Source organism: Zingiber officinale, chromosome 1B, assembly GCF_018446385.1.
Source record: "Zingiber officinale cultivar Zhangliang chromosome 1B, Zo_v1.1, whole genome shotgun sequence".
Taxonomy (NCBI): Eukaryota; Viridiplantae; Streptophyta; class Magnoliopsida; order Zingiberales; family Zingiberaceae; genus Zingiber; species Zingiber officinale.
In genome coordinates, this window is record NC_055986.1 from 40,520,382 (window position 1) to 40,534,769 (window position 14,388).

Below are 14,388 nucleotides of genomic sequence, written 5' to 3' on the forward strand. Positions count from 1 at the left end.
AGTGTGCAGATTTGGTTAACCGATCAACGATTACCCAAATCGCATCATGACCCTTCCGGGTCCGGGGTAGTCCTACCACAAAGTCCATCGTGATATGCTCCCATTTCCATTCCGGTATTTCTATCTTCTACAGTAACCCAGTTGGTCTCTGATGCTCTGCCTTAATCTGCTGACAAACTAAACACTGCGCCAAAAATGTCGCAATATCCTTCTTCATACCATTCCACCAGTATGATCATTTCAGATCCCTGTACATGCAAGTACCTCCTGGATGAATCCCAAATCTAGATCGATGTGCTTCCCGCAGTAAGTCCTCCTGGACAGGATGTGACTCAGGGACACATAATCTACCGTGGAAATACAGAATTCCACTATCATCACAGGTAAACTCTGTCTGCTATCCTGAGGTAACTCTGCTACGTAAAAACTGCAGATGCTGATCTGTAGCCTGAGCCTCTTTGATACACTCCACTATAGGTGACTGAGCAACCATGGTGACTAGCAAGCCTCGCTCTGTCTGTGCTTGCTCCATCAACCCTAACTCAGAGAAGCTCTGTATCAACTCTGTAACCATCACTCGGTGACAAGCCAAAACTCCACGAGATTTCCTGCTCAACGCATCGGCCACTACGTTGGCTTTCCCCGAGTGATAGTTAATCGTGGAATCATAGTCTTTCAAGAATTCCATCCATCTTCTCTGACGCAGGTTCAGTTCCTTCTGGGTAAACAAATACTTGAGGCTCTTATGATCTGTGTAAATCTCAAAGGTGATCCCATATAAATGATGTCGCCAGATTTTCAGTGCAAAGATGATAGCTGCCAACTCTAAATCATGGACCGAATAATTCCTCTCATGATCTTTCAGCTGACGTGAGTCATATGACACCACCCGCTGATGCTGCATAAGTACAGCACCCAGTCCCTGATATGACGCATCTGGGAAAAGTACAAATCCATCCATGCCAGAAGGAAGTACTAACACGGGTGCAGTAACGAGTCTCCGTTTGAGCTCCTGAAAGCTCTGCTCACAAGATTCTGTCCAGCTAAACTTTTCCCCCTTTCGGTCAATCGTGTCAAAGGCAAGGCTATGCTGGAAAAACTCTCGACAAATCTCCGATAATACCCAGCTAGACCCAAAAAGCTACGTATCTCCTGTACCGTCTTCGGCTGCTCCCAACTAGTGATTGCCTCAATCTTCTGCGGGTCGACTGATATACCTCTGCTGGAAACGACGTGTCCAAGAAAACCCACCGAAGATAGCCAGAATGCACATTTACTAAACTTCGCATAGAGGTGTTCTCGCCGAAGCGTCTCCAAAACTATGCGAAGATGTCGCCTGTGTTCCTCCTCATATCGGGAATATATCGGAATATCATCGATGAACACAATGATGAACTGATCTAAGTACTCAAGGAATACTCTGTTCATCAGATCGAACACTGTTGGGGCATTGGTAAGCCCAAATGGCATTACCAAGAACTCGTAATGACCATAACGAGTGCGAAATGCTGTCTTCGGAATATCTGCATCTTCAACCCTGAGCTAATGATAGCCTGAGCGCAAATCAATCTTTGAATATACACAGGTGTTATTCAGCTGATTAAATAAATCCTCTATACGTGGCAATGGATATTTGTTCTTGACAGTCACCGCATTCAGCTGTCGGTAATCAATACATAATCTCAGTGATCCGTCTTTCTTCTTAACGAAGAGTACTAGTGCTCCCCATGGAGAAACACTGGGACGGATAAATCCTCTGTCCAACAGCTCCTGCAACTGAACCTTCAGCTCCTCTAACTCCTTTGGTGCCATGCGATAGGGGGTCTTGGATACCGGTGCGATTCCCGGAACTAGCTCAATAGTAAACTCGACTTGCCGGTTAGGAGGCAAACCGAGGAGTTCGTCAGGGAACACATCCGGAAATTCTCGAACGATAGAAACATCCGAGAGCTGTGGTAATGCATCCGAACCAGCTTTAACTATGGACAGCAAATATCCCTGACAGCCTTGTGCCAACAATCTCCTCGCTTGCATTGTTGATATGACTGCTATCCCATCACTTCTGGTTCCAAAGAATACCCAAGATGGTAGACCGGGAGGTCGGAAAATGACTACTCTAGCTCCGCAATCGACTGTGGCATGGTTCATGGCCAACCAATCCATGCCTAATATAATATCAAATTCTACCATCTCTATTACCTGCAGATCCACTATAAGAGTCTGACCATTGAAGTCTAAAGGACATTCTTTGACTTCCAGACTAATACTTAGTACCTCGCCAAATGGTAGAGATACCGTCAACCCATGAGTCCGACGAGTAGGCAGCCTCCCGATATTTCCAAGAAATAGTCGAGATATGAATGAATGGGAACTACCTGTATCTATCAATAGATCTGCAGTAAAGGCATAAACTGATATAGTACCTCGGAAAATCGATCCTTCAGCTCGCTGTGCCTCCTCTCTTGTGATAGCATAAACGCGACCCACCTTTGAGCTCGGCTGTGGCATCCCTGGAGTGGTCTGCGCTGGAAATGCCTGATGAGAAGACACTGCGGCAGAATACTGTGTAGTCTCTGGTTCCTGACCCTGCACATGATATATCTGTCCCTGAGAAGGTGGTGGTCGCTGCTGACGTGGAGCACTCTGAGTCTTCTGATATCTTCTCTATGGTCGTAACTGTGAGGGATGTTCCCCCTGAGATGTGACTTTAGGAGCCTCCAATTGTGCTTTCAGGGTACAATTCTGACTCTCATGGCTTGGAAGTTTACAGTAGAAACATATAGTGTAACGACCCGCCTTCTACTAACTAAACTGTAAGGCTGATCGTCACATTATGTTATGCTAAACTATTCCCTTAACATCACTAGAACTAGATGCGGAAGCTGTGCTAATTAAAATATTTGCTAACTATTATCATTTCTTGGTTCTACATGTCCTAAGGAGTGTAATCTAAGCTATTCATGTCGTTATTACCTCCCCTTATGGTCAAGGAACTTAACTAAGGGTTTCTAGCTAATATTAGGCCTTCCAATCGATCCACGGATCGATTGGAATGGTCGAATCGATCCGGAGATCGATTCAGAGGGCTACTGTATCCGGAACATGGGTTGAATCGATCCAGTGATCGATCCAGCACGCTACTGTGCTCGGGCAATATTCTGGATCGATCGGTTGATCGATCCAGACCGGTCAATCGATCCAGTGATCGATCCCAGAGCATTCTGTTCGCGATAGAAGGCATCCGGATCGATCGGCTGATCGATCCAGGAGCTTACTGTTCGCGGAACACGCTGCCAATCGATCCATTGATCGATTGATGGCCCTCAATCGATCCACCGATTGATTGGGGTTTCTGATTTCGCAGCAGAACTCTGATTTCAGCACTTGGGCGTGCCAAAATCTCACATATGAGTCATACACTACCTGAGAAACATTCTAATGACATAAAACTAGTATTCTAAACTTAACATGACACATAGTTCACTGATTCATAGCATTACATGACTAAACGTGCATGAAAGTAAAAACACTAAAGAGTTCTACGGTTAAACTTTCTAAGTCCCCTAAGAATTTTTTATTCCAGTTCCTGCCACACACACCATCTCTGCATTGGCCTCCAGCTTCCTCTGCTAGTCCATCTTTCCCTTACCTTTATCTGCAGTATAAGGAAAATAGAATCTGTAAGCTTAAAGCTTAGTAAGAAACCATCTACCTCACTAAAACATGCAACGATGCAAACATGCTTTTAAAGAATGCTATTTGAAAACATGTACTGGCATGGCATACTATGGTTGCAAGCATAAACTGAAATAACTGAACATGCATACTGATCATGGCATGGCAACTAATCATATGAATCAATAAAGATAACTGAACGGAACATATAATAAGCTAAACTGTAGCTAAACTGATACTGAATTTCAATTCAACTAACATAACTAATTTGAGCTTTGAATACTAATTCATAATAAGTGAAAATACATAATCATGTTGTTTGGGCCCGGCAACTGTACTTGCTGTGCGCACATCCCTAACTAGACCCGGATTTGCAAGTCCCGAATTTAGTAGGGTTAACTAGGTTATCTAAACCTAGGGACGACTGTGGGAGTCCAACCCAATGGATATCTGATCCAGTACAGTGCCACTGAAAATAAAATACTGAATATAGCTAACTGTTTTAACTTGCTGTTTCTAGGTTATCTGAACCTAGAGCTAGGTTGTCTGAACCTAGAGGCGACTGTGGGAGCCCACCCATTGGACCGTGGTCCCATATAAGCTAAAATAAACTGATGTAAATGCTTCTAATGCATTTAACTGAGCTATTAAAATGCTTAATTTACAACTTAACTTAACTAGCTATTTTATCGAACACCTAGTGTGCCCCAACACTCCCCTCTATTAGGAAGACCACTTCTAGGCACCCGACAACGTCTAGGGACCCCCACTGAAGAGGGATTACGTGTCCGGCTCATCTAGAAGTGCTCGCTAAATCCCTAAACCTGCGAGGAGGGTCAATTTCACGCTATGCGTCGATAAAAATCTGCATATAGCTAAACTAATGCGTAGAAAACCCAAACGGAGCTACTTATACTGCAGGTGAGGGGTTTCTTACCTTGTGTGCTAGATTTCTTACAAATCTAATCGCTAGAAATTCCGGTGGAGACGACTTCTCGACGATTCGCTAGCGTCCACGTGCTCTACTCGCGGAGGGGAACGTCCTTGTGCTGAAATCGTCGCCGGAAAGTGACCTTGGGGCCCTAGGGAGAGAACCCTAGGTCTCCTTGTGGTTGGCGCCGAGAGAGGGAGGAGAGGGAGAGGTGGCGTCGGTGAGGTTAGGGTGAAGGAGAAGTTGCCGAACCAAACTCCCAAAATAAACCAAACCAACTTATGTTTTCCTATTTATATTAAGTGGGTAATTTCAGCCCAACTCTAATACAAATTTAATTGCCTCCCTTTCCTTTCAGCACGGCCCTGCTGGGTTCAACTGGTTACTAGAATTATCCGTAAACCATAGGTCTCGGGTTCAATTCCCGCCTAAGCTATTTTGCGGTTCTAATTATTTTTGCTACTTCCGCTATTCTAAAAATTCCGGAAAAATATCTAAAAATTCCAGAAAAATCATAGAATATTTCTAATATAATTTTGAGAATTTTCGGTTGTTACAATCCCCCATACCTTATAAAAAGTTCATCCTCGAACTTAGAATAATTCTGGGTACTTCTGTCTCATGCTGGCTTCTGTCTCCCATGTTGCCTCTTCTGCTGTGTGACTGTGCCAAATGACTTTGACTAATGGTACTTCCTTGTTCCGCAATTTCTTAACTGCTCGGTCTATTATCTGAATAGGCCGACTGTCATAGCTGAGGTCTTTGTACAGAATTTCTGTACAGTGGAACCTCTAGGTTTTCAGAGTAGCATATCATACAGACATTTCCTGGGGTAGCTCTAGCTCATATGCTACCTTGCCCACTCTTCTGCTGATAAGGTATGGTCCCACATATCTGGGACTTAGCTTGCCCTTTTTCCCAAAACGCATTACTCCCTTCATGGGAGCTACTCTGAGGAACACTGTATCCCCGACTGAAAACTCTAAAGGTCTGCGCCGTATATCAGCATAGCTTTTCTGGCGGCTCTGAGCTGTCTCTATCCTCTGGCGGATCTGCTGTATAGCTGCTGTGGTATCTGCCACTAGATCTGTCTGAAGTTCTAGTTCCTTCTGTTCACCACTCTTATACCAGCAGATTGGAGATCTACACCTCCGCCCATAGAGAGCCTCGTAAGGTGCCATACCGATAGTGGCATGATAGCTGTTGTTGTATGTAAATTCTGCTAGACTCAGATATTTGCACCAACTTCCTTTAAAATCTAGGGCACATGCTCGGAGCATATCCTCGAGTACCTGATTTACTCGCTCCGTCTGTCCATCTGTCTAAGGATGGAAAGTTGTGCTAAACTTCAACTTCGTGCCCAAAGCTGACTGTACACACTCCCAGAAGTGTGATGTGAACCTGCTGTCTCTGTCTGAAATAATGGTTCGTGGGACTCCATGTAATCTAACGATCTCCTTGAGATACAACTGAGCCAACTGCTCCATGGAATAGGATATTCTGATAGCTAGGAAGTGGGCTGATTTAGTCAACCTGTCGACTATTACCCAGATGGTGTCGAAACCATTCGTGGTTCTGGGTAGTCCCACTATAAAATCCATAGAAATGTCTTCCCACTTCCACTCTGGAATCTGAATGGGCTGCAAAACTCCTCCTGATCTCTGATGTTCTGCCTTAACCCTCTGACAGGTTAGGCAGGTGCTGACATATCGAGTGATGTTCCTCTTCATCCCAGGCCACCAAAAATGTTTCTTCAAGTCCTGGTACATTTTGGTAGAGCCAGGATGCATCGCATAGGGAGTCTTGTGAGCCTCATCTAGGATTTTCCTCTGTAGTTCCTCCTGATCTGGAACACATAGCCTGTCACCGAAATACAACACCCCGCTATCTGATGTTCTGAACTCTCCACCTTCTGATTTTGCTATACCTTGCTTGATTCTCTGAATTTCAGGATCCTGTTCCTGAGCTGTCTGGATGTCACCAAGCAAGGTCGACTCTAAGGTCATAGTAGAGAGCTGTCCGACTATGAGTTCGAGACCAAAATCTGTGATCTCTTTCTGTAGGGGTGGTGACATGGCTGCTAGAGATAATAAGGTAGCACTGGACTTTCTGCTAAGTGCATCTGCTACCCTATTGGCTTTCCCTGGGTGGTAGAGGATGTCTATATCATAGTCCTTGACCAGCTCTAGCCATCTGCGCTGTCGCATATTCAGATCCTTCTGAGTGAAGAAGTACTTCAGACTCTGATGATCTGTATACACTCTGCACTGAGCTCCATACAAGTAATGTCTCCAAATCTTGAGAGCGAACACCACTGCTGCAAGCTCAAGGTCATGAGTAGGATAGTTCTTCTCATAATCCTTGAGTTGTCTGGAGGCATAGGCGATCACCTTACCTTCTTGCATCAGCACTGCTCCTAATCCCAACTTCGAGGCATCACTATATATGCCAAAGCTATCTGCGTTCTCTGGTAGAGTCAGAATAGGTGCACTGGTCAATCTCCTTTTCAGCTCGCTGAAACTGTTCTCGCAGTCCTCTGTCCACTGAAATTTTCTGTTCTTTCTGGTAAGAGCTGTCAGTGGGGAGGCTATCCTGGAGAAGTCCTCTACGAATTTCCTGTAGTAACCTGCTAATCCCAGAAAGCTTCTGATCTCACTGGCGTTCTTGGGTCTTTTCCAGTTGCTCACAGCTTCTATCTTACTGGGGTCTACCATAATACCATCCTTTGAGATGATGTGACCCAGGAAGGACACCTGATCTAACCAAAATTCACATTTTGTGAACTTGGCATATAACTGGTTCTGCTGAAGGGTCTGCAATACTGTCCTCAGGTGCTCTGCATGTTCTTCCTGAGTTCTAAAATAGATAAGGATGTCATCGATGAACACGATAACAAACTTATCTAAATATTCCCTGAATACCCTGTTCATGAGGTCCATGAAAGTAGCTGGAGCATTTGTCACGCCAAAGGGCATGACTACGAACTCATAATGTCCGTATCTGGTCCTGAATGCTGTCTTGGGTATATCCCCTTCTTTAACCTTCACCTGATGATAACCTGATCTGAGGTCTATTTTAGAGAACACCGCCGCTCCCTTTAGCCGATCGAAAGGTGTCATCTATTCGGAAGAGGATACCGTCTTGATTGTGACCGTTCAGGTCTTGAATCTATACACAGCGCATGCTTCGTCCTTCTTCTTCACGAACAATACAAGGCGCCCCCATGGTGAGTGACTAGGGGATGAAGCCTTTGTCAAGTAGCTCCTAATTGCTCATGAAGTTCCTTCATTCCCGGAGCCATGCGATAGGGTGCTTTGAAATAGGGTTGGTACCAGGAATGAGCTCTATCTCAAATTCAATCTCCGTCCGCGCTAATCCCGTAACTCTTCGTGGAAGACCGCTGGTAGTCACTTACGACTGGACCTCCGCTAGTGCTGGTCCTTGTCCCGACTGCACCGACTACGTGCTAAAAATCCCGTACACCCCGAATCCATTAATCTGTGCCTTCATAGCTGAGAGAAACCTCTTGGCCTTTCTTTTGGGTTCTCCGACGAATTCGAACTGTGCTTTGGAATATGACTTTCTGCTTACGGCACTCGATGGAAGCACCGTATCTGATCAAGAAGTTCATTCCAAAAATGATGTCGTAGTCAGTCATATTTAGCACGATCAGATCACAGAAGAGTTCTCTGTCTGCTATAATGATTGATACTGCTCTGAGCCAGTGCGTAGATGCCATAATTTCTCCCAAAGGTAATGTCGTCAGAAACTGACTACTGAGTACCTCTGGAGGTATTGCTAACTTGTTTGCGAATACCCTGGCTATATAAGAATGGGTTGCCCCAGTATCGAATAAGACAGTTGCTATTTGTTGAAAAATACTAATCTGACCTGTAACAACTGTCGAGGCATTTGCTACGTCCTCTCTGGTGAGTGAGTAGATCCTCGCATTCGCCATCGCTGGAGGGGCTTCTAATCTGCCCTGGCTGATAAGTGGACCTTCTAGAGCGGCCTGCATCTGATATAACTGAGCTGGCTGGCCTGCATACTGAATCTGCTATGGCTGAGGAAGACCGGTCTTGTTCGGGCACTGCTTGGCCATGTGCCCTTCTTGTCCGCATTCAAAGCATCCTCGTGTGCCCTTACGACAAACTCCAGGATGGAATTTCCCACAAGTAGCACACTTTGGATAACTGGGCTGCTTGCTGGCTGGTCCTCCTTTTGGGTAACTCCCTGGTTTGCGCTTGTTGCTGGAGTTCCCTTTCCAGTTAGAGCCATGGGAGCTGTGACCCTGCTGTTTCTGAGTAGAGCTGTCAGACGGGCCAACCCATGGCGGGGCGGGGCGGGCCAACCCACCAACTTGGCGGGTTGGGAAATTTCCAACCCAACCCATTTTAAGGCGGGTTGCGGGTTTGGCAGGCCAACCCGCGGGCCCATCAAAATTTTTTTAAAAAATCAAAAAATATTTCATATCTTCAACATTTTACTTCGGAAAAGTTTTCTACAATTAAATGTATACATAAACATGTATTTTAAATATAAATGAACACAAACGAGTACTTATGTTGGATGAAAAGTATTATTTTTATTTCAAAATTATAACAAAGAAAGATAATAAATTGGCCTAAAACTTAGCTTACATGTGTTTTTCAACCCGCGGGTCAACCCAAGCCCGAGCGGGCCGACCCGCGCGGGTCGCGGGCCTAGGCGGGTCAGCCCACGACGGACTTGGGTTGATAAAACTCCAACCCAACCCGCTTAAATTGTTTGGCGGGGTGGGCCAACCCGACGGGCCCAACCCAAATTGACGGCTCTATTTCTGAGTGCCTGAGCCTCCTTGACCTTTAGCTTCTGAGAGGACTTGCTTCTGCTGCTTGATGCTATTCTGGTAATGCTCAATGATTAGAGCACTGCTCACTAATTCTTCTGTGGTTTGTGGCCTATGTATGCCACCAGCCACGTTCACTGCTATCTCTGGCCTCAGCATCTTGAGAATCAACCGGATTCGTTCCTTCTCTGTGCTGACTAGCTCTGGGCATAGACGAGCCAACCTGTTGAATTTCTTCACGGCTTCCTCAACTGAAAGGTTGCCCTGACGAAACTCAGTGAACTCGTCGTAGTGGCGGTTTGTAACCCGTATGTGAAAGAACTCCTCAAAGAACTCTTTCTCGAAGTCAGCCCATGACATCTGGTTCACTGGGCGCTTCGTTCTGATTCTTTCCCACCACATGCGTGCGTCTCCTGTCAGGCAGAAGGAGGCACACTTCACCTTCTCGTGTTCTGGACAGTCCAGAAGCTCCATCGTGCCCTCCAGTGTTTTGAACCAGGCTTGTGCATCCCATGGTTCACTAGCGCCTGAGAAGCTCTCTGGCTTGACTCACGCCACCGGATCGAGATAGGCTTTTCTTGGCTCACCGCTGGACCGCCTGTGCCGGTATCAGGTCCGGCGTCAGAGGGTTGGTGGAACCTCTAAGACTCGGAGTCGTTAGATCTTCCCGGTGACCTGGGGTACCGATTAGCCTTTAAGGTGGCTATTTCCTGTTGCTGTTCAGCTAGCTGCTGCCGTAACTGAGCCACTAATGCCTGCCTGCCTCTTGCTGGGCTCAATAGCTAGTGCCCTTCTAGCTGGGCGTCCTCGTGCCATTGCTAAAGATATAGAGGACAGAACATGAATAACTATTACAATCATAATTGTATAACTATCGTTATCATGTTATATACTATCACATACTATCATGCAGCAGTTTATCTATAAACATGATCTATAACAAGGAAACATAAAGCATAAATAAAGTAGAGGTATTCTTACTTGGAAGCTGCAGGTTCAATGCTGATGTGTGTGTAGGAAGTATGGAACACCACTCTGATACCACTCTGTAACGACCCGCCTTCTACTGACTAAACTGTAAGGCCGATCGTCACATTATGCTGTGCTAAACTATTCCCTGACCATCACTAGAACTAGATGCGGAAGCTGTGCTAATTAAAATTTTTGCTAACTATTATCATTTCTTGGTTCTACATGTGCTAAGGAGTGTAATCTAAGCTATTCATGTCGTTATTACCTCCCCTTATGGTCAAGGAACTTAACTAAGGGTTTCTAGCTAATATTAGGCCTTCCAATCGATCCATGGATCGATTGGAATAGTCGAATCGATCCGGAGATCGATTCAGAGGGCTACTGTATCCGGGACATGGGTTGGATCGATCCAGTGATCAATCCAGCACGCTACTATGCTCGGGCAATATTTTGGATCGATCGGCTGATCGATCCAGACCGGTCAATCGATCCAGTGATCGATCCCAGAGCATTCTGTTCGCGACAGAAGGCATCCGGATCGATCGGCTGATCGATCCAGGAGCTTACTGTTCGTGGAACACGCTGCCAATCGATCCATTGATCGATTGATGGCCCTCAATCGATCCACCGATCGATTGGGGTTTCTGATTTCGCAGCAGAACTCTGATTTCAGCACTTGGGCATGCCAAAATCTCACATATGAGTCATACACTACCTGAGAAACATTCTAATGACATAAAACTAGTATTCTAAACTTAACATGACACATAGTTCACTGATTCATAGCATTACATGACTAAACGTGCATGAAAGTAAAAACACTAAAGAGTTCTACGGTTAAACTTTCTAAGTCCCCTAAGAATCTTTTATTCCAGTTCCTGCCACACACACCATCTCTGCATTGGCCTCCAGCTTCCTCTGCTAGTCCATCTTTCCCTTACCTTTATCTGCAGTATAAGGAAAATAGAATCTGTAAGCTTAAAGCTTAGTAAGAAACCATCTACCTCATTAAAACATGCAACGATGCAAACATGCTTTTAAAGAATGCTATTTGAAAACATGTACTGGCATGGCATACTATGGTTGCAAGCATAAACTGAAATAACTGAACATGCATACTGATCATGGCATGGCAACTAATCATATGAATCAATAAAGATAACTGAACGGAACATATAATAAGCTAAACTGTAGCTAAACTGATACTAAATTCCAACTCAACTAACATAACTAATTTGAGCTTTGAATACTAATTCATAATAAGTGAAAATACATAATCATGTTGTTTGGGCCCGGCAACTGTACTTGCTGTGCGCACATCCCTAACTAGACCCGGATTTGCAAGTCCCGAATTTAGTAGGGTTAACTAGGTTATCTAAACCTAGGGACGACTGTGGGAGTCCAACCCAATGGATATCTGATCCAGTACAGTGCCACTGAAAATAAAATACTGAATATAGCTAACTGTTTTAACTTGCTGTTTCTAGGTTATCTGAACCTAGAGCTAGGTTGTCTGAACCTAGAGGCGACTGTGGGAGCCCACCCATTGGACCGTGGTCCCATATAAGCTAAAATAAACTGATGTAAATGCTTCTAATGCATTTAACTGAGCTATTAAAATGCTTAATTTACAACTTAACTTAACTAGCTATTTTATCGAACACCTAGTGTGCCCCAACACTCCCCTCTATTAGGGAGATCACTTCTAGGCACCCGACAACGTCTAGGGACCCCCACTGAAGAGGGATTACGTGTCCGGCCCATCTAGAAGTGCTCGCTAAATCCCTAAACCTGCGAGGAGGGTCAATTTCACGCTATGCGTCGATAAAAATCTGCATATAGCTAAACTAATGCGTAGAAAACCCAAACGGAGCTACTTATACTGCAGGTGAGGGGTTTCTTACCTTGTGTGCTAGATTTCTTAAAAATCTAATCGCTAGAAATTCCGATGGAGACGACTTCTCGACGATTCGCTCGCGTCCACGTGCTCTACTCGCGGAGGGGAACGTCCTTGTGCTGAAATCGTCGCCGGAAAGTGACCTTGGGGCCCTAGGGAGAGAACCCTAGGTCTCCTTGTGGTTGACGCCGAGAGAGGGAGGAGAGGGAGAGGTGGCGTCGGTGAGGTTAGGGTGAAGGAGAAGTTGCCGAACCAAACTCCCAAAATAAACCAAACCAACTTATGTTTTCCTATTTATATTAAGTGGGTAATTTCAGCCCAACTCTAATACAAATTTAATTGCCTCCCTTTCCTTTCAGCACGGCCTTGCTTGGTTCAACTGGTTACAAGAATTATCCGTAAACCATAGGTCTCGAGTTCAATTCCCGCCTAAGCTATTTTGCGGTTCTAATTATTTTTACTACTTCCGCTATTCTAAAAATTCCAGAAAAATATCTAAAAATTCCTGAAAAATTATAGAATATTTCTAATATAGTTTTGAGAATTTTGGGCGTTACATATAGCATGATCCAACGGACAGTTGCTCCTAGCGTGACTCCTGGAACCACACTGAAAACATGTGATTCCCCCCCCCCCCCAAAGTCCTTCCAGTCACCACGAGAGGGTCGAGAACCTTCATCCGTTGTTCGCCCTGTCTTCTGAGGCCGAGAAGATCCTCCGGACGGAGCCCGAGAACCCTGACTCCTATTTCCTCTCTTCTGAGACAGCTATTTTTCATTACCTTTCTCTAGAGCAACCTGCTGCTGCGTCATCTCGATATACAGTGCACGGTCCAAAACTTCTCGGTAGGAGCTACCCGGAAAACCTGACATCCGGATCCGAATGTATGCAGCAAGGCCCTGAGTAAACTGATGCATCCGGTCGTAATCCTGTGCCACTAGCTGAGGACAAAATTCCGCCAACCTACTGAACTCTGCATTGTACTCCAAAACTGAACGATCGCCCTGCTTGAGATTCAGAAACTCCTAGCGGCGAGCAAGACAAAAAGTAGTAGGAAAGTACTGTCTCTCGAAGGCATCACGAAACATCATCCATGTGATGTGTTGCTCCCTGAAGATCATCTTCTGCATATCCCACCATGTGACCGCCTGATCTCGGAGGTGATACACAGCCAATTCCACCTTCTCTTCATCTGTACAACTCATGTACCCGAAAGTGCTTTCTAAATTCCTCAACCAACTACGAGCAGCCCAAGGGTCAGCTCCGCCCGGGAATAAAGTAACTCTATCCTTGACGGACCTCGCCAGCAATGGTATACGAGCTCTATCCCGCATCTAATCTGTAGTAGCAGGTGCAGGTACCCCTGATGGTATCACAAAAGGAATCCCCTGTGTCTGAAATCCCTGATCTCTCACAGGTGGTACTACCAAAGGGATCTCCTGAGGCTGACGTCCCTGATCTCTATGAGGAGTCTGATGGGCCTGTCCTGGACTAACCGTCTCAACATCAGTTGGATCCCTAGAAGAATCCGCCTCCTGAGTCATTGGTTCTGGTTCTTCAGCCTCAATGGGTTGTTTCCGTGGTCGTCCCGGACCACGACGAAAGCCGGCTGCTGACCGACCTCGTCTCATACCTGATAGCAATAATCAATTAGTACTACCAACAATTTATAACTATACTTATAAAACTTACAACCTATAACTTGGAGGTGTTCCGCCACTGCCTGGTCCCAAATCCCAAAAAGTCACTTCGAGGAACTAAATCGCGAAAAATCCAAAACGTACAATTTAGGCATTGTAAACCTGTGGCTCTGATACCAATAAATTTCCACGCCCCGAGAGTAAGGTTGTCCAACGAAAATCGGACAACACCTCCCCTGTAGTAGCGACATATAAACCAATATACATAGCCAATAGATAGAACCATGCAAAATAGAGCCAACACGGCTAGAATTAACCACAACCACACAGATAACAAACAGCCCACTCGAATGGTAAATCAAATATAGCGGAAAACAAAATAACAAGTACCAAAATACTAAAAAAAACTCACCGCGGGCCGGCCCGGCTTGACTCCTCGACAAAA

At 45.3% G+C, this 14,388-nt stretch overlaps 1 protein-coding gene across 1 annotated transcript; it reads right to left on the reverse strand.

Annotated features, from left to right (window-relative positions):
• Positions 1-397: 397 nt before the first annotated feature.
• Positions 398-13,637, reverse strand: LOC122038022. The gene is made up of 7 exons (XM_042597567.1): positions 13,449-13,637; positions 13,085-13,328; positions 2,488-2,694; positions 2,275-2,393; positions 1,651-2,199; positions 1,030-1,542; positions 398-922 (listed from the first exon to the last, which is right to left on the reverse strand). The coding sequence occupies exons 1-7, from the start codon at positions 13,635-13,637 to the stop codon at positions 398-400; spliced, it is 2,346 nt and encodes a 781-aa protein (XP_042453501.1).
• Positions 13,638-14,388: the final 751 nt, after the last annotated feature.

Excerpts from the sequence above, each read along its gene's own strand:
- LOC122038022 (XM_042597567.1), bottom strand. The coding sequence starts at position 13,637 with ATGCGGGATAGAGCTCGTATACCATTGCTGGCGAGGTCCGTCAAGGAT. Across the intron at positions 2,200-2,274 it reads TATCTCTACCATTTGGCGAG|GTAATAGAGATGGTAGAATT; the intron begins GTACTAAGTATT and ends GTGGATCTGCAG. Across the intron at positions 923-1,029 it reads GTTTAGCTGGACAGAATCTT|GGACTGGGTGCTGTACTTAT; the intron begins GTGAGCAGAGCT and ends GCGTCATATCAG.